Here is a 21961-nt window from a genome sequence, read left to right as displayed (position 1 = left end):
GAAGAACTGGGGCAGGGTGGGTAGCTGGAGTTTGATCCTCTCATTCTGAGACTGCTTAGAAAATTCTCTCTACTGCCCTTTCTCCCTCCCACCATTTCCTCCTTCCTTTACTTCCTCTCTCCTTCCCTTTCCCCTCTGACTCTATCTTTTGGAGTTAGACACCAAAGTAATTAATTTTAAGCCCTTTTTTATTTTAACTCAAGCATTTAAGCCTTTTGAAGGTTATGAATTTTCCTCCAGAGTGTTGCTTTGGCTGCGTCTAAATTGTTCTAGGAAGTGTTTCCATGATTGCTGGGTTCCAAATAGGTTGTAACTTGTGGAACAGTTATCTATTTGAGCTGTGACTTGCCCAGATATGTTTTCAATTTTCAGGTAATTTTTTAAATGACTACCTTTATGTGTTTTATAAATGTGGGTCAGATGGGCCGTGTGGCCAGTGAGCACTGTCTGCATGATATCCCCTGTGGCCCGCAAACATGGTCTCTATGATATCCATTGCCTGGTTTTTATTTTAGAGACTGGCTATATGGTCAGCTTTTGTAAATGCTCACATCTACTTGAAAAGAATATCCAAGCCCCTGTCATTGGGTATAGGAGTCTCTATGTGTACTTTTGATGGTGGTACCCAAATCCTCTACATCCTCACTCATGTTCGTTTCCTTGTCTGTTTGCTAACTTATCACTTACCGAGAGAAAAGAGTTCCCATCTCCCCCGGGATCTGTGGCGTTGTCCCTTGTCTCATGGAAAGTGTTGTTTCCTGGGAGGTGATGTTTCGTCTTCTCTCATGTCTCTCCCTTTGTGCCCCTCTTACGTTCCTCCATCACTCACTGTCTTCCTTCCCACCTTCTTTGTTCTCTCTGCCTCTCCCAGTAGCTCCTCAACTCCAGGTGGCAGCCAGCCAACTAGGGAAGGGAGAGGGTGTTCTGAAGACCTTGCCCCCTCTCTCTCCCTCTGGATGTAAGGGTGCATAAGCTGGGAAAGGGGAGGCAGGCCTTGGATGTACCCTCTCTTGCCAGCTTATTCAATGAGAGGCATAGAACCAAGTGGGCCAGGGATAGGGTCTGGTGGTCATCAGTGCCTCAGTAACTGGGTCTCTGGAGACCTTGAGGGTGGCACCCAGACTCCTCAGTCCTTGCTCTGAGCCACAAGTGACCCAGAGGATCTGTCTTGGGGACGGGGGTTGGCTATCCATGATAGTCTTCTTCTTTCAAACCCTTTCTGCCCCCATCCCAAATCCTTGGGAAGGATTGAGCCTTCCCAATCCCCTAGCCTCCTCTGCAGTGGTTCCTGGGTACCTGAACCCTCCAGCTTCTTCCTGCCTGAGTCACACATTTAGCAGGAGTGTGATAACCCCACGAGAGTCCTAGTTTTCAAACTCCACATCATGGCATGGACAGATCAGGTTCCCCCTGAGGTATGCTGGAGGCACACGAAGGCATTTCCAAGATGTGGTTGAATGAGGGAGGTGGAATATTGGCCCCTGGGCATCCCTCAGCCATCCCTCTCTGGGAACCTGGAGCCTCCTGTGTGCATGCCTCCGGAGAACTTGGCCTGGAGTGGGTCTGTAAGCAGTCTCTAAACCCCAAACCACAAAGGCAATTGTAAATTCCAGTGCAGAAAGGCACAATAAAGGCCTTAAAAGCAAGTGTCTGTGCCTTTTTGTAATTGGATAATGCGTCCTTCCTGGAGAAGGGAATGGCAACCCACTCCAGTATTCCTGCCTGGAGAATCCCATGGACAGAGGAGCCTGGCCGGGTACAGTCCATGGGGTTGCAAAGAGTCAGACACGACTGCGTGACTAACACACACGATGCATCCTTATTCTGAAGACAAGGTATTTTTCTTAATCATATGCATGTGGTTAAACTTTTTTCAAAGAGTATGAAAGGGTGTATCCTTTCATATATACAAAGGGTGTATTCCTTTTTCAAAGAGTATGAAAGGGTGTATCCTCCTTTCCCTTCTAAGAGGCAAAAACGGTTACTAATTCCTTAACTCTCCTTCTAGAAATTTTCTGTGTAAATTTGTTGTTCAGTCACTAAGTCGTGTCTGACTCTCTGCAACCCCACGGACTGCAGCACACCAGGCTGCCCTGTCCTCCACTGTCTCCTGGAGTTTGTTCGAGTTCATGTCCACTGAGTCAGTGATGCTGTCTAACCATCTTATCCTCTGTTGCCCTCTTCTCCTTTTGTCTTCAGTCTTTCCTAACATCAGGGTCTTTTCCAATGTGTATGCTTCTGCTACTGCTAAGTCGCTTCAGTTGTGTCCGACTCTGTGCGACGCCATAGACGGCAGCCCACCAGGCTCCCCCATCCCTGGGATTCTCCAGGCAAGAGTACTGGAGTGGGTTGCCATTTCCTTCTCCAATGTGTATACATAGGACTTAAAAATAAACACACACAATGGGAGAATAGTCCTGTTCTCTACCTTCTTTTTTAAGTCAAGAATAAACCTTAGAGACCATTCCGTATCAGTACATGCGTGCTTACCTCACCGCTTTTCACTGACGTGTAACGTTCTCTTGTGTGAATGTACTACCGTTTGGTAAACCGAGTGCCCCGCTGGTGAAGGTTCTGGCTGTTAGTTAATTCCCACAGTGCTGCAGTTAACCACACTGTCTTTGCACATGTGTCTGTGGTTAATTTCAGTGTTCACCCCTCAGAGAGGCAACTGCAAGTTGAAAGGGATATGAGCATTTTTAATCTTGAGAAGATTTGCCAAATGTCAAGTAGGGCTTGGTAATATTATTTTTTTAAAGAATAGGACAGTCCCTGAGGACTGTGGGCTCTGAGGCTTCTGAGGATAAACCAAGAATGAAAGCGTGTGAAAAAGAATACATACACACGCACGCACACGCACACACACACACATATGATTGAATCACTTGGTGTACATCAGAATGTAAATGTACACAGCACTGTAAATCAGTTATCCTGTAATAAAAAGAACTAAAACAAGGAAAGCACAGAGGAAGTAGGGGGAAGAGTTCCATGTAGTGATGCAGAAAAACATGGCAAACCCAGGGAGGGAAATTAACAAAGGAGAGGACTCGGGGTGGTCCCTGTGGCCCTTCTTACCTTCTGAGCTCAGGCTGTGAGGCACCACTCTCCTTTTAACAAGTCTCTGCCAAGCCTTCGATGCCTCACTTTTCTAGCTGTAATCAAGTAGAATGTTGATTAAAATTGTGCCAGGTGAAAGAATTAACACGTCAAGTCATTGTAAAGTAGAATGCTAACCTTTCCAGGTAAGAGAATTAAATAAACCATGCAGCATATTAACATGTTGGGTAAGAGAATGAACATATTATAGCCGAATCAAGTAGAATGTTAACTTACCAAGTAACAGAATTAAAGTTATGGAACTTTAATCTTTTCTTTTTAAAAAAATTTTCGTAGAGCAGAGAAGAGGAAAAGGACCTTCTTCCCTGAAACATGGGTTTGGCACTGTCTCAACATCAGGTACAGTAAGATTTCTTTCCTTCGCTGCCTTTGTGGGCTGACTCAAAGGCACTCATGAAAGATTGTTCCCAGTGGGTTTGCCTGGAGATCGGACACCAACATCTGAGTAAGCCATTGGGCATCCTTTTCTAACACATAAAACGCAAAGCTATGAAGTCAGCCCCAAATCCCAGCGCAGCCTCGGACATCTGCCCGTGAAATATGAAATGCGAGGGCTTCATGCCTCTCACAACTCCCTCTTGGGGTAACTCTATCCACTGTGTTTATATAACGAGCTCATTAAAATGATTACAGTTCCCTGAAACACGAACTCAGTTCCACCCACCCACCCCCTCCTCACTCCTCAGGGGACTTGGGCTCCTGCCCGCCAAACAGGCTGCTTTTCTCAGCACATTTCCTTTCTACACTGTTTTCTCTTTTCGTTTGCCTTGAAGCAGCAGCGCTGTGCCAAATTCTTGCCAGTTGCAATTGGCTTTTTTCTTCCAGGGTTTAGTGTCAGAACACCAATGACACTAAGCATTTTCTTTGGATGCTTAGTGTCAGAAGGTAAGTGGTGACCCGCCAGGGAAACCAGTTAAGCATGAAAGTTCAGACACCGAGGGCCAGTGGGTGGGCCAGTGGGTGGACCTACTGCTGAGCTGGGCTCCCCTTCTCAACATGCGATGCCATGGTCAGCACAGAACCAAGCACACACTCGGGGATTTCTCAGGCTGCCCTCACCGATTGTATCCCCATTATGGGCAATCTTCCCTGCTGGTCAGAACAGATGCTGATTTTTTTTTTAAGTTTTTATTATTATTATTTATTTTTGGCTGGGTCTTTGTTGCTGCGAGAGGGTTACTCTCTAGTAGCAGTGCAAGCTTCTCGTTGCAACAGCTTGTCTTGTTGCACAATGCAGGCTCCAGGGGCTTGGGCTCTGTAGTTGTGGTACACCGGCTTAGTTGCCCCACGGTATGTGGGATCTTCCCAAACTAGGGATCTTCCCGAAGTCGGGCTCGAACCTATGTTCCCTGAAATTGGCAGGCAGATTCTTACCCATTGGACCACCAGGGAAGCCCAGGTTGCTGATTATTGCATTTTGTAATGGGAGTCCATATTTAAGATGTGCTGTCTGTCCATCATCAGAGATGTACAGAAAGTAGAAATGTATCTACTTTCTGTGTGCAGGGTGATGTTTTAGGCAGAGTAGTGTTTTGGTGCCAAGAATGGCACCTTGAACAAGGCAGATAGAGTCTCCTCACTCATAGAATTTAGGTTTTATGCCCTTAAAGCCTTCATGCTTCAGTAGGGCCAGTGTTCTCATGGAGGTCTGGGGCCGGGGCTTGGGAGGAAGTGGAGGGACCCTTCAGGAAAGCTGGAGAGACTTCCAGGGCAGGTGGAGCCCAAGCTGAATCCCACAGGATAAACAAGAAAGGGGTAAAGGAGTCCAGGAGGTGGGACCAATGTGGGCAAGAGTTGGGGCGTCAGAGAGGCAGAAGGGGCTAAGAGGAGGAGGCAGGGAGTGTGAAGGCCAAGTGGGCTGTGATGGTACATGTGGAGAGCCCCAGCGCGTTGCTGGGAGGCATTTGGCATTGGAGGTGTTCTGTCTCCCTCTGTTGGCTTGAGCAAGGGTGAGTTGGAGAGTGTGGATCTGAGACTAAGGAGGAGGTTCTTGCTGGGCCCAGGCAAGGACTGGTTAGTTCTTTGTTTTTTTTTTTCCTAATTTTTAAAATCTGTAAAATAACATTAACACAAAATGTACCATCTTAATTGTTTTTAGGCGTCCAGCTCAGTGGCATTTATATCACTGTGCTATCGTTAACCACCACCCATCCCCAAAACGCTTCTCATCTTGCAAAACTGAAACCATGTGCCCATTAAATACTACTTCCCATCCCTGCCTCCTTCCAGGCCCTGGCATCCACTCTTCTTTTTGTCTCTGTGAATCTTACTGTTCTAGGGACCTCATATACGTGGAATCATACCTTTGTCCTTTTGCGTCTGGCTCGTTTCACTTAGCATGATGTTCTCAAAGTGCATCCACATTGTGGCATGTATCAAAATGTCCTTTCCTCTTAAGGCTGAATAACATTCCACTGTGTGGACAGACCCCATTAAAAATTTTTTTTATGGTTTCGCTGTGCACTTTGTGGGATCTTAGTTCCCCAACTGGGTATGGAACCTGCGCTCTCCACAGTGGAAGCTCAGAATCCTGACCGCTGGACCAGCAAGGGAGTTGCTGGATGGACCACGTGTTGTGTATCCATTCAGCCTTTGGTTGACACTTCGGTTGCTTCCACCTTTTGGTTATCATGAATAATCCTTCTTTGAATATTGGTGTGCAAATATTTCTTCGAGACCCTGCTTTCGATTCTTTGGGGTATATACCCAGAAGTGGAGTTGCTGGATCTTATGGTAATTCTGTATTTAATATTTTGAGAAATCACCACATGGTTTTCCACAGTGGTTGCACCGTTTGACATTCCCACCAGCAGTGCACGAGAATTCTTTAAATGTTGAAGAGAATTTGCCAGTGAAGCCATCACATCCAGTGCTTCCCTTTTGGGGGAGATTTTGATCACTGATTCGCTCTCCTTAGTCCCAGGTGAAGCTTTTGTAATGGCCTCGGCAGGCGTGGAAAATCACACAGACAGGGAGCAGGGCGCCACAGGAGCGTATGGGACAAGGAAGCCAGGCCAGGAAGGGTGGATGTTCCCCGGGGTGGGTGGCTGGCCAGCCGGCTGGCTGGCTGGCACTCGGTGTGCACAGAACAATTGGCTAAGACCATCCGGAGCTGATGAAAGTTCTTCCAAATGGAAGATGCTGAGCTTGAATTGTTGCCATGGTGACACCTGTGACCGTCACAGAGGCAAGGATAGATGCCCAGATGCTGCAGGGCAGTGTCCTGTCACCCAGTGAGGGCACCTGGGTCAAGCTTCTGGGAAGGGCATGGAGAGTGCAGGTAGAGGAGACAGGAAAAGCCAGGCGTCTCCCTGAAACCCAAGGCCATGTTGCTGGATTCCTCAGCTCCCACTGGGCTGATGCCGCACAGCCCTGGATAACAGCTCATGGTTGCCCTTCTTTCTGCAGTGATCCATCTGGTGAGGAGACACTCAGCGTGCAGGTCCCCGACTCCATCACCAGCTGGGTGGGCGAGGCGGTGGGTCTGTCCCCCGGGAGGGGCCTGGGCATTGCTGAGCCCACCCTGCTGAAGACCTTCAAGCCTTTCTTCATAGACTTCACGCTGCCCCCCTATGTGGTCCGTGGGGAACAGGCCAAGATCCCACTCAGCATCTACAACTACATGGACACCTGTGCTGAGGTACCAGAGCCGCCCTCCATATATTGCCTTTCCCGTTACCAGCTGGCGGGGAGGCGGGAAGGGGGCGGCATCCTTGAGGTCAGGAGGCAGGGAGAGTTGTGGTCCTTTGGAGGGGGATGGGTTTGAGGGGCACAGTACCTGTGGTGTTGGGTAGGCAGGGGGAGGTGGAGTCATCTAGGAGGGTTGTGAGGTTAGCATCTGTGATATTAGCGAAGCAGGGGCTGGATGGATCAGGTCCTGCTTCACCCGCCGTCTAAGCCTGGGCAGGTTGTGGGTGGGAGTGCATGGCGGGGTTGGAGGTTGACAGATGGGATGGAGCCACTGTCCTTGACTCCGGGCCCCTCAGGGCTTTGTGGGGATGAGTGTCATATGTAATGACATGGAGTCAGGGGTCAGTGAACCTTCTCTGTAAAGGGCTAGATAGTAAATATTTCAGTCTTTGCCAGCCAGAGGGTCCCTGTTGCAGTTATTCAACTTGGCCATTGTGCGGGAAGGCAGTCACAGATAACACGCCCATGAATGGGCCTGGCCGTGTTCCCGTAAATCTTTATTTCTAGATACTTGAAATTTGAGTTTCATTTAACTTTCATGCATCACAGAATGTAATTCTTTTTCATTTATTTATTTGGCTGCGTTGGGTCTTAGTTGCCACACGCAGGGTCTTCATTGCATTATGTGGGATCTTTCATTGCAGCGGATGGACTCTATAGTTGTGGGCTTAGCTGCTCCTCAGCATGTGGGATCTTAGGTCCCTGACCAGGGATCGAACCCGCGTCTCCTGCATTGCAACACGCGTGTGTGTGTGTGTGTGTGTGTGCTCACTATGACTGACTCTGTGACCCCATGGACTGTAGCCCGCCAGGCTCCTCTGTCCATGGAATTTCCCAGGCAAGAATACTAGAGTGGGCTGCCATTTCCTCCTCCAGGGGATCTTCCCCACCCAGGGACTGGACAAATGTCTCTGGCATCTCCTGCATTGGCAGGAGGATTCTTTCCCACTAGTGCCACCTGGAAACTCAGGTGGATTATTAAACACTGGACCACCATTCTTTTTTTTTCTTTTTTTTTTAATTTCCCTACTTCATCCCAATCATTAAAAAAAAAAAAGTAAAACCCGTTAGCTGCCCGGCTTTACAGAAACAGGTGATGGATTGGATTTAGGTCGGGGTGTGGGCTTCCCAGGTGGGGCCGGTGGTAACGGACCCATCTGCCAGTGCAGGATACATAACAGACATGGGTTCAACCCCTGGGTTGGGAAGATCCCTGGAGGAGGGCATGGCAACCTGCTCCAGTATTCTTGCCTGGAGAATCCCCACGGACAGAGGAGCCTGTAGGCTGCAGTCCATGGGGTCACAGAGTCGGACTTGATTGAAGCGACTTAGCATGCACACACGTGCTGACCCCAGCACAGAAGTGAGGAGTCCTGGTGGCCCCCAGAGCAGGCACTCTGAATCTCAATTTCTACTGAAAAAAACTGGTTGACCTTGTCCACGTTATTCCAGCTGTTGGTGTGTCAGTTTCTACAAACGTCAAGCAGACAGGAGTCTTACAGGTGGTTCAAGGGGTACATGGGTCAGTCCACATAGCTGCTAAGAATGGTGACTGTGGGTGTCCCACGGACCTTGTTGGTGCTCTTCCAACTCTTGGGGTCCCAGGGCCTGCAGGGTGTGTACGTGGTGGGGGAGATGACTCCTTCTCAGAGGAGGTGGAAAGGCTACTGTATCAGGTTCTTGTGGCCGCTGTAACAAAGTAGCAGAAACTGGGCAGCTTAAAACAATGGAGATGTATTCTCTCAAAGTTCTGGAGGCTGGAGTCCAAGGTCAAAGTATGGACAGGCTGGCCTCCTCCAGAAGGAGGCTCTGAGGGATGGTCTGTCCCTGACCTCTCTCCTGGCTTCTGGGAGCTGCCCACAATCCTTGACGTTCTCTTAGCTTGTGGCAGCCTTGTTCCAGTCTCTGCCTCAGTCTTCCCATGGCCGCCTTCTCGCTGTGTATCTTTACATCATCCTCATTCTCTGCACAGACTCTGTCCAAATTTCCTCTTAGAAGAGCCCCTGTCTTGTTGGATTAGAAAAAGTGAAAGTGTTAGTGGCCCAGTTGTATCCAACTCTCTTCAACCCCCTGGACTGTAGCCTGCCAGGCTCCTCTGTCCATGGAATTCCTCAGGCAACAATACTGGAGTGGGTTGCCATTTTCTTCTCCAAGGGATCTTCCCAATCCAGGGATCGAACCTCGGTCTCCTGCATTGCAGGCTTGATGCAATGACCTTCTTGGAACTTGATGACATCTGCTGAGACTGTAGTTCCTAATGAGGTCACATTTACAGGTACCAAGGTTAGTACCTCAACATACTTAAAAAAATTTTTTTTAATTTATTTATTTGGCTGTGCCAGGTCTTAGTTGCAACATGAGGGGTCTTTCCGTTGTGGCAGGAGACATCAGAGACTCGGGTTCTATCCGTGGGTTGGGAAGATCCCCTGGAGGAGGAAATGTCAACCCACTCCAGAATTCTTGCCTAAAGAATCCCATGGACAAGGGAGCCTGGAGGGCTACAGTCCATGGGGTTGCAAAGAGTCAGACATGGCTGAGTGCACACACACATGTGGATTCTTCAGTTTTGGCATGCAGCATCTCTTAGTGCAGCGTGGAGCTCTTAGTGCAGTGTGTGAGCTCTTAGTGCAGCGTGGAGCTCTTAGTGCAGTGTGTGAGCTCTTAGTGCAGGGAAATCTAGTTCCCTGACCAGGGATCGAACCCAGGCCCCCTGCACTGGGAGCAGAGTCTTAGCCACTGGACCACCAGGGAAGTGCTAGGACTTCAACATATCTTACTGGAGGGACACAATTCAACCCATAACCACTACCCCAAGGAGGTGGGCTTGGTGATTTCAGACCCTGATGATGAGGAGGGACGGCAGACAATGTGGAGGGAGCCGTGAGGACCAGGATCAGGTGGGGGCGGGATGAGGAAGAAGCATTTGGGGGCTGAGCCTCAGTGTGGCTGCAAGATGTCAGGGGCGCCCTCCCCCACCTCTGTAATCCTTTGTGTACCATCTCAGCCTGGACATCGGCTGGCTGGCGAGTGTGAGGAAGAGACGGGAGGTGGACTCCCAGGGTTAGGGGCAGCCCTCAGGGATTGGGGATTGGGAGCCGAGGCTACAGTTGGACGAGTGAGTTGGGGGCAGGGCCCAGGGTCCAGCTGGGAGCAAGCCTGCTCTCTGCAGGTCAGCATGGAGGTGAGGCTGCAGGTCTCAGCCTCACCCTAGCCAGCCCAGCGAGGCAGCTGACCTCATCCTGGCCCTACCCATGTGAATGGGGCCTCCCAAGGCTGCTGGCACATTCCCACCAAGGGCAGAGATATGAGTTGCAGCCCCAGGCCAAGGTCACCAGAAACCGAGATTTTATCCAACCACTACCCACTTTTATCCAACCACTACCCACTTTTCTCGAAAAACAAGGCTTTTTGGAGTGATTGGAATTTGCCACCTGAAAGGTGTCGAGGCTGCTGGGGATGGAAGTCCTGAGTGGGAGGCTGGCAGAACTCCCATACCTCAGCTACAGTTTCAGCATGTCCTTGCCTCACTGTCTCCAAAAGACCCTCTGACTTCAGCTTGGTGTTCCATTCACTAGGCCGCTTTGTCTCCATTTCCTTATCTGAGTGTGAGAGATCTACTTGCCCTCCCCTCACCCCCTCTGCCCGCACAGGTTGCTCTGGGGCAGGGGATAGGGAGCAGGTTTCAGGCTCCTTTGTGAGTCTGATCTTAGATGCTGTGTCAGAGCCATTTCTGAGCCTGGTCCAGAGTGGGGACCGCATTGTTCCGAGTCTCTGAGTCTTGGCTCAAAGGGTGACCTTGAACTTACATGATATCTTTTACTCCTTTTTTCCTTTGTAAATGCTATACCTCCACTGAATAGTTAAATCAACCCAAGAACATACTGCATGGAATGCCTATAATGGCCTCAAGGCCAGTTAAGGACCCCTCCCATGCCCTCTCCCTGGCACGGCCCAGTTTTGAGGCTGGTATTTGCATTTGGCTTTCTGATGCTTATTTGACTCTATGGAATAACCACACACCATGTACTGTCACATAGAAATTTCTCCTTTCTTGGGTCTTTAATGGAAAGAAAATCCCCAATAGGAAAAAAATGGTCAGCACAGGTCTAGAATAGAAATGGAACACCCAGAGGCTACCAGAAGGAATTCCCAGGTGTAAAATGTTAGTAATTCGAATTCATTCACTCAAACGCAGTCACCCAGGTCCCCAAGGTTTGCTGGGCTATGTGCAGGAATCTGAAGACCCAAATGCCCAGGACATGAGGTCTGCCTGAGCTCAACCTGGAGTTCTGACACTGCTGACTCGGTTTTCTTGGGCACACATCTCTGTGTCCGGCGCTGGGTGGATGGTTTTACCCGTATTATTATCCAGTGCACAAAGGGCTGGGAAAGGAGGAACTATGATGGAACTGAAATGGTTTGATGTCATTCTGGGGCCTCTGAGGAGCTCCAGTAGCATGGTCCTTTATGTCTCAGTGCAGAAAGAATTCAGTGAGAGGTGAAGTGGTAGATATGAAGTGACTTATTAGAATAGGACGCTTGTGAGGCTTACAAGCAGGCAGAGAAGAGACTGCCATGCCCCAAGGACTTACTGGGCTACAGTTTTATTATCACAGGAAAAGTGGGGAGGGGGCGAAGAAGTCTTTGTCGTCCTTAAGTAAACGTTATGCTTCCACCATCAGCTCCCCCTTCAGGTTGGCCAGGGGAGTTTTTTCGTCCCTACATGGTCAAGCTGGGTCCACAAATTATTGTTTTTTTATGTGTGCAGAGAGCATGTCCTGACTTAGTGAGCTCGCAGGGCAGGATGTGGGTTTCACGCCACCACCGTTTTATTGCTGGGGGGCATGCCTTGTGGTTCTGTTGCCTGGTTTTGTTGCTAAACAAGTCTGCTTGGTTTTGTGGTTAAGCAACCCTACTTTCTTGAGTAGTTGTTAACTTACAGGGTCTCCCGTGTTTTTTCTGCTTACAGTCCCCTAGTGGGATTAACTATTTAATCACTTACTTTGTCCTTGCTGGAATCATTCCCATACGGGAAGCTCAGAGAAGCATTGTGTTCAAGGTCCCCCAGGGACTGAGGGGCAGATCTCTGTTAGAATTAGGTGTCGGGAGTTCCCCAGTGGTCCAGTGGTTAGGACTGTATGCTTCCACTGAAGGCGGCACAGGTTTGATCCCTGGTCCAGGAACTAAGATCTCACAAGCCTATGCTGTGTGGGACAGCCAAAAAAAATTATATGCCTACAGGGAACCAAGAAAACCCTGAGAGAGGTTGGCTTCTCTGAATGCAGAGAAGTCTCTGGGCGATGTTTAAGCTGGGCACTGGGCCTGGAAGGGCATTCCTGGAAGACGGAACAGTATACACAAGCGACGGGCAGAGGCAGGTTGGCTTGTCCCAAGAGCTGCCTGTGACACAGCCAGGCTGGATTTTAGGCTCTGGTTGGGAAAGCGGGAAAGAAGGAGGAGGCTTGTGCGTTAGTCTGAGTGAGAACCACTGCAGCAGCAACCACGGCAGTGGCCATGGGTGGCCCAGAGGGGGTTAAGGAAGACAGGTGAAGGGCTCAGGGCAATAAGCTGGGAGCAGGGCCCCAAGACCCAGACCTTTATCATGCATCTTTTTTTTTTTTGGCTGGGCGCATCTTCGTTGTTGTGTGCGGGCTTTCTCTCATTATGGCCCGTGGGGGCTACTCTCTAACTGCAACGTGCAGGCTTCTCCCTGTGGCGGCCACTCCTGTTGCAAAGCACAGGCTCTAGGTGGGTGGGCTCAGTAGCTGTGGTACAGAGGCTAAATGCCCAGCAGCATGTGGGATCTTCCTGGATCAGGGATGGACCTGGTGCCCTTTGCATTGCAAGGCAGATTCTTAACCACTGGACACCAGGGAAGCCTTCCTTCATCCTTTTTATGTGGTTTATCACTAGGAGGGGGCTTCCCACTACTCAGTGGTAAAGAATCTTCCTGCTAATGCAGGAGATGAGATGCAGGAGATGCAGTTCAATCCCTGGCTTGGGAAGAAGGACATGGCATCCCACTCCAGTATTCTTGCCTGGAGAATCCCAGGACAGAGGAGCCTGGTGGGCTACAGTCCCTAGGGTCTCAGAAATAAAGAGTTGGACACAACTGAGTGACTGAGCACATATGGTTAGGAGGAATAGGATTCCAGTTTCAAAAAGCTGGGATAAGTGTAAGCTGGTTCCTAATCACAGGCTGGCCCCTGAGGGCCACTCTCTCCTGGACTGCAGGCAGGCCCCCAGGTACCCATTTCAGCTCTGATCATGCCCTGGAGGCTGGCCTGTTGGCTGGAAGAAGGCATCCTTGCTGGGCAACAGGTCTGTCCACGTATTCAATTTTAGGAACAGGAGAGCCCCATGGACAGAGGACCCTGGTGGGTTACAGTCCATGGGGTCACAAAGAGTCAGACACGCCTGAACAACAGGCTGATTCCACCCCTCAGCCTGGACAGTTGGTTCCTCCCAGGACCCAGAAAATTGGTCACATCAATATTTGATGCTTGAATTTCTTCTTGCCTCCCTGGAAGAACTTTCTGGAAGAATGGTGTCTTGAGGGGGATGGGGGAGCCCCCGAATGGACCAACCATTCTCACTCAGGTCTGGCTGGACCTGCCCGTAGGCAGTATTCAAACCCCTGTCACACTTGCTGCTGTAAAGCTCCCTTGTACACGTTGGACTGTGTGTGTGACTTAGGTGCACTGAGGCTCAGGCATCGCTCATATGTCTTGCTGAGATCTGGCTCTTGAATTCCTAGGAGGACGCCTGGACCCATTAGGCGCTGTGCATCTACTGGTTGGACAAGTAGATGCGGAGCAAAGAGCATGCTGTAGATCGAGGGGTGTACACACATGTACACACAGCATGCACATAGATACGTGGTATGCACACACGCATGTGTATACTTACGCTTGCACACATATGCAGAGACGCTTGCCTTCACACAAGTGCACTCACACGTCTGGCAGTGCCATGCCTACTAAACATGTAGATGTGCACACAGAGGTGCGTGCATGCATGGCACACACACACATGCACGTGTGTACACCAAGCTCTGTTAGGATGCAGTGGACCTCCATGGATGGAGGGTCAGAGGAAGTGCTTTGTGAGGCCTGCGTGGGGAGTGGCCTCTCTCATCCCTTGGCTGGGGAGGATTGGAGCTAGATGAGCAGCCCTTGAATCGACCTTGGTCTCCAAGGGGAGCTGGACCAGTGAGGGTATGGGGGGTTGAGGGAAGCAGGACAGTGTTGAGGAGTCGGTTCTTCTTTTTTAACATTTACTTATTTTTGGTTGTGCTGGGTCTTCATTGCTGCACGTGGACTTTCTCTAGTTGGGAAGAGCAGGGGCTTCTCTCTAGTTGCAGGATGCAGGCTTCTCATGGCGGTGGCCTCTCGCTGCGGAGTACAGGCTCTAGAGCTCAAGGGCTTCAACAGTTGCTGCAGGTGGGCCCAGTAATTGCAGCACTCGGGCTTAATTGCTCTGCATCATGTGGGATCTTCCCAGACCAGGAATCGAACTGGTGTCTCTTGCATTGCAAGGCAGATTCTTAACCACTGGACCACCAGGGAAGCCCGAGCAGTTGGTTCTGATAAGAAATGCAAAGGGGGTCTCTCATGGAGAGCATGGTTTGGGGAGAAGGCTCCCAGGGTGGACGGAGTGTAGTGGGCAGTGAGGCGTGCTGGAGGGTGTGCAGATTCCGGGTACCATGGATGCTTGCCACCCTCTCCAGGTCTACATGAAGATCTCAGTTCCCAAGGGCATCCAGTTTGTCGGACACCCTGGCAAACGCCATCTGACCAAGAAGACGTGTGTGGCCTCTGGGGAGACGGAGCCCATGTGGGTGGTTCTGTCCTTCGGCGACCTGGGTCTTAGCAACATTACAGGTGAGATTCAAGTGCTTATTGGGGCATCTCCCCTCTCCAGGACACCAAGGGGTCCAGGCGCTGAATCCAGGCATGGGGAAAGGGTCAGTAGGACAGAACAGGAGGTTGAGGGACAAGAGAGCTACTGGAGGAGTCTGGATCAGCCCAGAGTGATCAAGAGGTGGGGGGCCACATCTGGGGGAAGCCAGGCTCTCAAAGTGCCCCACCAGTGTAGCATGCACTTACACTTGCACACATGTGCACTCATGCATATCTATGCATTCACATATATGCAACATGCATCATGCACACACATATGCATGCATGCATACCTGGGAAGCCTGGGACAAGAGTGGGGGACAGAAGAGCGGCAGATGGGGTCCTGTTTTGAGAACCAGCACTGAGTACTCAAATCTCCACAGCCAAAGCTCTGGCTTACAGAGAAACGAGCTGCTGCCGCGAAGGGAAGTCCGTCAGACCCCCAGAGGAGAATTACGCTGACAGAAGGGTCCCCATTGGAAGAGACCACATCCGGTGCAGTGTGATGGTCGAGGTAAGCCCATGTCCTTGCTCAAGGCACTTGGCCAGGGCCTGATTGGCTCCCCAGTGAGGTGGGGATGGGGATGTGTGGGCCTTCCCCACGCCAGGGCCAGGGCAGCCCCCACCAGTCCTGCTCTGGGGCCTCGGGCTGAAGGACCGTGGCAGCCATCCCCTCTCCAAGTGGCCGAACAGGCTTTGGTGCAGTGATGTGGGGCTCTCAAAGGCTGCAGGGAAGTGTCCTCCTGACCCCCGGGGTCGATCACCATGGAGGGTGGCGTGCCTTTCTCTCCTGGCTGTCCGTTCATCATAGACAATTGTAGAGACTGTGGCCCAGCATTTGGAGGGCTGTCCTTGGAATGCCCGTGCGGGAAGGATGCAGAGCCTCCAGCCAAGGGGCCCGGACTGCCACCCCCACACCCCCCACCCCCACCTCGCCTCGCCTCTCAGCTGTGAATCTGGGATCTGCCACTTGTCCTTGGGGCTCATCAAGTGTCTTGTGATTCCCAGTCTGCTCTGAAGGATTGGGTGCTCACACTCACCCCACAGCGTCGGGGAGGTGGGAGAACGTACATGGCATCTCATCTCACAGTGCTGGGCTTGTGGGGACAATGATGCCCCATCTTTTCTGGGGCTGCTCAGATGCATTAGAGCCCAGAGCTCTGGTCAGACTCCTGTTTATTGCTGCTCGGAGAGCACGCGGCAGCCCTGCTGAAGGGCTAAAGCCCGGAGTGTTGCCCCTTCCCAGTGGCCCAGCTGCAAACAGCTGCCCTCCCTCCCCTGCAGTCCTGGTGGAGCTGAACACAAATGTTTTCCATCAGCACCAGGAGTCACATGCGAGCTGGGCGGAACTCCCCGAGGCGGACGGGTCATTGCTGCAGCTTTGTTGACATGACGTGATGGAGTCCTCAGGGACCCGTGTATCATCAGATGAGGCATACAATCTCCATGAGCCAACAGGAATGGGATGGCCTCGACAGGAAATGCAGAAATCCCTGGTGACCTGCTGCAAAGCCCTGTGCACACTTGAGCCACAGCCTGCCCTCCCTCCGACCTGGAGGCCTGGAGCGCTTGTCTCTTTCCTCTGCAAGAGGAATTTCTAAGATGTACAGAGAAGGATTCTCCTGTTCCTCCCACTCGCACTGCTCAGCTATATCCAATGTCTGCAGCATCCACTGGTCCAGCTATGTACGCTCAGCTCTAGGAGACGGGAGGTATGATGTAGGCATCAGAAGACCTGAAATGTCAATGCAAAGACTGAAGCATGAATTAGAGAAATAGACTGATGAAACAGGAAGTGCTGGGTGCGCGGCTTCTCCCATCTTGTCCCACCATGGAACTCTGGGTGCACGATTCACTCGCTCTATTACACGATGGACCCTGATCAGACATCACATGCCACCTACCAGGTCGGAGGCCGAATACAACAGAAAGGCTATTCCTGAGAGGCACGTGGTAGGGAGGAAGTGATGGCTGCACCATCATGAGTGCTGTGTCAAGTGGAAGAGAGGCCACTGCCATCCCACCCGGCAACCCAGCTGGCTCGGGGGATTATGACCTTTAGAACTTTTGCTGGAGAGCCTTCGATCACCCCACCATGTCTCAGTGGAGTTCACAGAATCAGAAAGAAGGCCGACATAATTCAGAGCCACAAGGAGAGCCTCACGGGCATCATGGGAGTGAAAGGGGGTCTGCCCTCTTGGCCAGAGTTGGGCTCTGAAGTGACAGCCTTGAGTTCAGATGGGAACTGCTGGGCAGTTAAATGAGAGTGTGTGTGGAAGGCATCTCTTGAGTTCCTGGCCTGAGTGCTACAGAAATGGGAGCTGCTGTCATCCAGGCATTTATAATGGTCAACTGGGGGATCCTGGACACAAGCCAGGGATGCTTTTTCCATTCTAGGAGATGTCCATCAGCTGATGAATCAATAAACATGGTGCAAAGGGATACAGTTTCCCAACATCATGGAATATTACTCGGTCATGAAAAGGAATGAAGCACCGATTTGTGCTCCAATGTAGACGAACCTTGAAAACATTATGCTGAGTGAAATAAGCCAGACACCAAAGATTGCATAGTGTATGATCCCATGTATATGAAATATGCAAATAGATAAATCCCTAGAAAGGCAAGAATCAAGCACTGTTATGTGCTATAAGGTTGCAGAAAAGTCCTGCCAGAGATAATAAAAGTGACATTTCACAGGGACCTTGTTTTGGAACCTGACTGGGAGCTGGCTTGAGCACAGAGGCAAAGGAGACTGGAACCCAAGATCAGCTAAAAGCCAGGGCAGCGTGAAGGCAAGATGCTGGCACCAGAGTCCCCTCTGAGTTAAGCTGGAAGAGGAGATAGGGCTGAGTGGCCGGGAGCAGCCCCACGGGCTATTTCAAAGGCTATGCTGGGGTGGGGGTGTGTCCAGGAGACCCTGGATGGTCAGGGGCCATGCTCAGTGCCAAAGGAAGGGTTCAGAGGCTGTCTCTGGATCTGCTTGTTCTGAACATTGAGTGTAAATGGAATCATACACTCTGTGGGCTTTCCTCTCTGGCTTCTCTCACTTAGCATGATGTTTTTGAGGTCTGCTTACATTGTGGTGGTAATTTAGTCGCTCACTCATGTCTGACTCTTGCAACCCCACAGACTGTAGCCCACCCAGGCTCCTCTGTCCCATGGGGTTTTCCAGGCAAGAATCCTGGAGTGGGTTGCCATTTCCTCCTCCAGGGGGTCTTCCCACGTCTCCTGCATTGCAGGTAGTCTCCCGCATTGCAGGCAGATTCTTTACTGCTGAGCCACCAGGGAAGCCCTATCTATAATCTACTGTCTTTCATATCCATATTAGCCCTACTGAGACTCTCTTTCCCCACATATAACTCCTGTATTGTAGCAGGAATCAGTGCCTCATCCCTTTTCATGGTGTGTAATGTTCCACTGTATCTGTTCACCCATTGGTAGACATCTGAGTTATGAATCATTTTTATGACTGTATAGCTATCATGGGTTTACAATGGCCAGGCCCTGTCCAGGGCCAACAAGAGACCGAGCTGATAGACTGGTAAGAGGGTTGCTGAGGCCCAAGCAGAACCGTGGGGGCTCACCTTGGAGCCTGTGGCTGAGCAGATAGCCTGCAGACTCCATGTCAAGTGTGCTGGGTGTGAGATGACAGTCCAGCTGGTGACAGCTCAGTGTCATCCACAAGGGTGTGCTTGGCCTCTTGGTGCCAACCATGGGCCATTTTGCTGAAGATTTGTCAGCTAGTTGCTCAGTGGGGACATCTGGTTGTGGCTTGAGAGGTGCCTCCTGGACTCATCAGTACAGACCCTGGATGGATGATGCCCATCTTTGCAGCATCTGCGGAGGACTGGGGGCAGGGGGTGGAGGGAGGGCAATGAGAAGATCTAACAAGAACAGACTGTTCAGTAGCACCGAGAAGACGCCAGCCCTGTCTGAAGTACACCTAGCCCTCACATCAAGGTCAATGCCTTCATCACCTCCATCTTCAGCTCAGTTCAGTTCAGTTGCTCAGTCATGTCCGACTCTTTGCAACCCCATGGACTGCAGCACGCCAGGCTTCCCTGTCCATCACCAATTCCTAGAGCCTGCTCAAACTCATGTTCAAAGAGTCAGTGATGCCATCCAACCATCTCATCCTCTGTCGTCCCCTTCTCCTCCCACCTTCAATCTTTCCCAGCATCAGGGTCATTTCCAATGAGTCATGTCTTTGCATCAGGTGGCCAAAGTATTGGAGTTTCAGCTTCAGCATCAGTCCTTCCAATGATAACATATAGAGGCCCAGGGAAGTTAAGTGAGTGGCCCTGGGTCACCCAGCAAGCAGTGGGTGTATTCTGGTTCTCTGGAGACACAGAGCCAGTAGGACATAAGTCTCTCTCTAGAAAGAGATTTATTATAAGCGGTTGGCTTACACGATCATGTGTGCTAAGTTGCTTCAGTTGTGTCTGACTCTTTGCGACCCCATGGACTGTAGCCCACCAGGCCCCTCTGTCCATTGGATTCTCCAGGCAAGAATACTGGAGTGGGTTGCCATGACCTTCTCCAGGGGATCTTCCTGACCCAGGGATCGAACCTGTGTCTCTTACATCTTGTGCATTGGCAGGCGGGTTCTTTACCACTAGCACCATCTGCAAAGCTTACAAGGTCATGGAGGCTGAGAAATCGATCATGGAGGCTGAGAAATCCACAGTCTGCGATTTTGAAGGCCTGAGAACCAGGAGCATCAAGGGCAGAGACGATCGATGCCCCAACTCAAAAGCTATCTGGCAGAGAGAGAATTCATCCCTCTTCCGCCTTTCATTGTGTTTGGGTCCTCAGTAGAGTATTTGGGTGTTACCCACACTGGGGAGGGCCATTTACATCACAGTCCATCCGTTCAAATGCTGGCTCCTTTAAGAGATGCCCTCACAGGCACGCCCAGAAGTAACGTTTGATCAGATGTCTGGAGTTGACAAATAAAGTGAACCATCACAGTGGGAGAAATTGGGACCCCAGGAGGCTGTCTGGCTGCAGTGGTCAAAGGTTAACCCTTTAAGGTCTGGCCTCAAGTGGCCGCAGCTCACCAATCTGCTGACACTGCTAAAGGAGACCTGGAAAAGTTGGAATCCCACGGGTCAGGTGAAACCCCACAAGGTGTATCCCATTAAATTTCGAGTGCTCCCCTTTTTAAAAAACATTGTTCATTTTTGGCTGTGCTGGGTCTTTGTTGCTGCGCGCGGGCTTTCTCTAGCTGCAGTGGCAGGGCTTCTCATTCGGCAGCTTCTCTTGTCGCGGTGTATGGGCTCCAGAGCGCCGGCTCAGGAGCTGTGGTGCACAGGCTTAGCTGCTCCGTGGCCTGCGTAATCTTCCCAGATCAGAGATCGAACCTGTGTCTCCTGCATTGATTGGCAGGCGGATTCTCAACCACTGGACCACGAGGGAGGTTCTTGAGTGCTCCCTTTGAAGAGAACAAGCCACCTGCCTACTGGGTGATGTTGTGGAAGGGGTGGGAGCAGGAGCATGAGAGACAGGAGACAGAGGAGGCACTAGACAGTAGGACAGAGACCCCCGTCCTTGGCAGACCTGGGCGCCCCGTTCTCAACACTCTTAGAGGCCAGATAGGGCCTCGGATCCGCAGCCTTCGAGTCATTGTGTTCTTTACCCAGAAGCCGGGCTGGGATCTGGGTGGAAGGAGTGGTCAGGAGGGTGGGGTGGGGGTGTGAGAAGCCTGATAACTCTAGGCGTGGTTGGTGAGTTTGACTAGAGCCCGGGGAACGGGAAGTGAGCCTCAGTTTCCCCATCTGGACACAGGAGGTAGGAGACCAGGTCCACCTCCGTGCACCTGTGGCATTGTCCTGCGGGGTCCAGACTGCAGGTCCGAGTCTGCAGCCGTGGGACAGCGGCCTGTGCAGTGACTGCCTCCGCTGGTGCTCAGTTCTCCCCGTTTCTCTGTTTCAGCCTGAAGGAGCCCCCCGATCATACACCTACAGCGCTTTCTTCTGTCCCAACGGTGAGTCTCCCACACACATCCTGCCAAAGACTTCGGCCCTTACACCTACACTGGTGCAACTTCGTTGCTGCCAAGTGGACACCTGTCTTGCCTCGGGGCTGGGGACACCACAGCAAAGCCATTGAAATGTCCCAGCTAGGGACAAATGTAAGCCAGAGTGAGGACTGGGCTTCTGCCAGGCAGGAAGTAAGCATGTCATGATGGTTGACTGCTGGTGCCAACGAGAAAAGAGATTGCCGTCAGGGGAAGGGGCTGTTGAACTTGGAGTCCCAAGTGAGGAACTGATGGTCTGGGGAAGGGAGGTCTTAGAGACACAACATGGGAAAGCTGGGAGAATGAGGGTGACCCAGAACCCAAGGGTAGCAGAGGAGGGTGTGGGAAATTAAGATAGGTTCCAGGAAGTGTGAGCTCTGGGGTCCACCCTGATCCCCTGAAATTGACATTAAGCCTGCCCATGATCTGGAAGTGGGTACGGAATGCCCAGGGAGTGGAGTGGACAGAGAAAGACACTTCCACGCCTCTGCCTTGGTGGGGCCATGTCAGTGCTGGGACGAACGTGAGCCTGAGCTGCCTATGGGAGGGTCTGACCCTACCCCATCCAACCCCTCCTCAAAGAGCCCTCCACTTTGGAGCTTGGGCTGGGCCTGGCACTGGACACTCATCTGGCAGGTTTTGCCAAGAGGCAGAGCAGAGGATCTGAGATGGCATCCCCAGGTGATGCCAACCCCTAGGTGTACCACCTCCCTGTTGCCAAGGCATTCACATCACACTCTGGACCCAGGCTTCCTTTTGACATCCCCCTCCCCTTTTTTCAGTAAATAGCAAGACATCACATATATGCTCAAATGATTTTGTAAATAATTGTATGTCTTTATTTTGGGGGGACTTCCTTGTTTGTGGCTCAGCTGGTAAAGAATCCGCCTGCAATGCGAGAGACCTGGGTTCGATCCCTGGGTTGGGAAGATCCCCTGGAGAAGGGAAAGGCTACCCACTCCAGTATTCTGGCCTGGAGAATTCCATGGACAGTCCATGGGGTCGCAAAGAGTCGGACACGACTGAGCGACTTTATTTTCAGCTGTGCTGGGTCTCCATTGCCGAGCGGGCTTTTCTCTAGTTGTGGTGAGCAGGGGTACTCTCTAGTTGTGGTGTGCGGGCGTTTCATGGTGGTGGCCTCTCCTGCTGCGGAGCACAGGCTCTGGAGCACGGGAGCTTTAGTAGCTGCGGCTCCCGGGCTCTAGAGCACGGGCTCAGTAGCTGTGGT

General features: G+C 51.3%; 1 protein-coding gene across 4 annotated transcripts in view; it reads left to right on the top strand.

The window, feature by feature from the left end:
* The window catches only part of CPAMD8 (C3 and PZP like, alpha-2-macroglobulin domain containing 8), a 99464-nt gene that overhangs the window by 39210 nt on the left and 38293 nt on the right, over window positions 1-21961 (top strand). For all 4 annotated transcript variants that reach the window (XM_027548138.1, XM_027548136.1, XM_027548135.1 and 1 more), the window contains 5 exons: window positions 3397-3459; window positions 6529-6760; window positions 14540-14693; window positions 15095-15225; window positions 20649-20700. In XM_027548138.1, coding sequence (XP_027403939.1) covers window positions 3397-3459; window positions 6529-6760; window positions 14540-14693; window positions 15095-15225; window positions 20649-20700 — 632 coding nt within the window. The remainder of the gene's footprint in view (window positions 1-3396; window positions 3460-6528; window positions 6761-14539; window positions 14694-15094; window positions 15226-20648; window positions 20701-21961) is intronic.

Source organism: Bos indicus x Bos taurus, chromosome 7, assembly GCF_003369695.1.
Source record: "Bos indicus x Bos taurus breed Angus x Brahman F1 hybrid chromosome 7, Bos_hybrid_MaternalHap_v2.0, whole genome shotgun sequence".
NCBI classification, from domain to species: domain Eukaryota; kingdom Metazoa; phylum Chordata; class Mammalia; order Artiodactyla; family Bovidae; genus Bos; species Bos indicus x Bos taurus.
The sequence above is the reverse complement of the archived record's forward strand: the minus strand, read 5'-3'. Positions and strand labels throughout refer to the sequence as shown.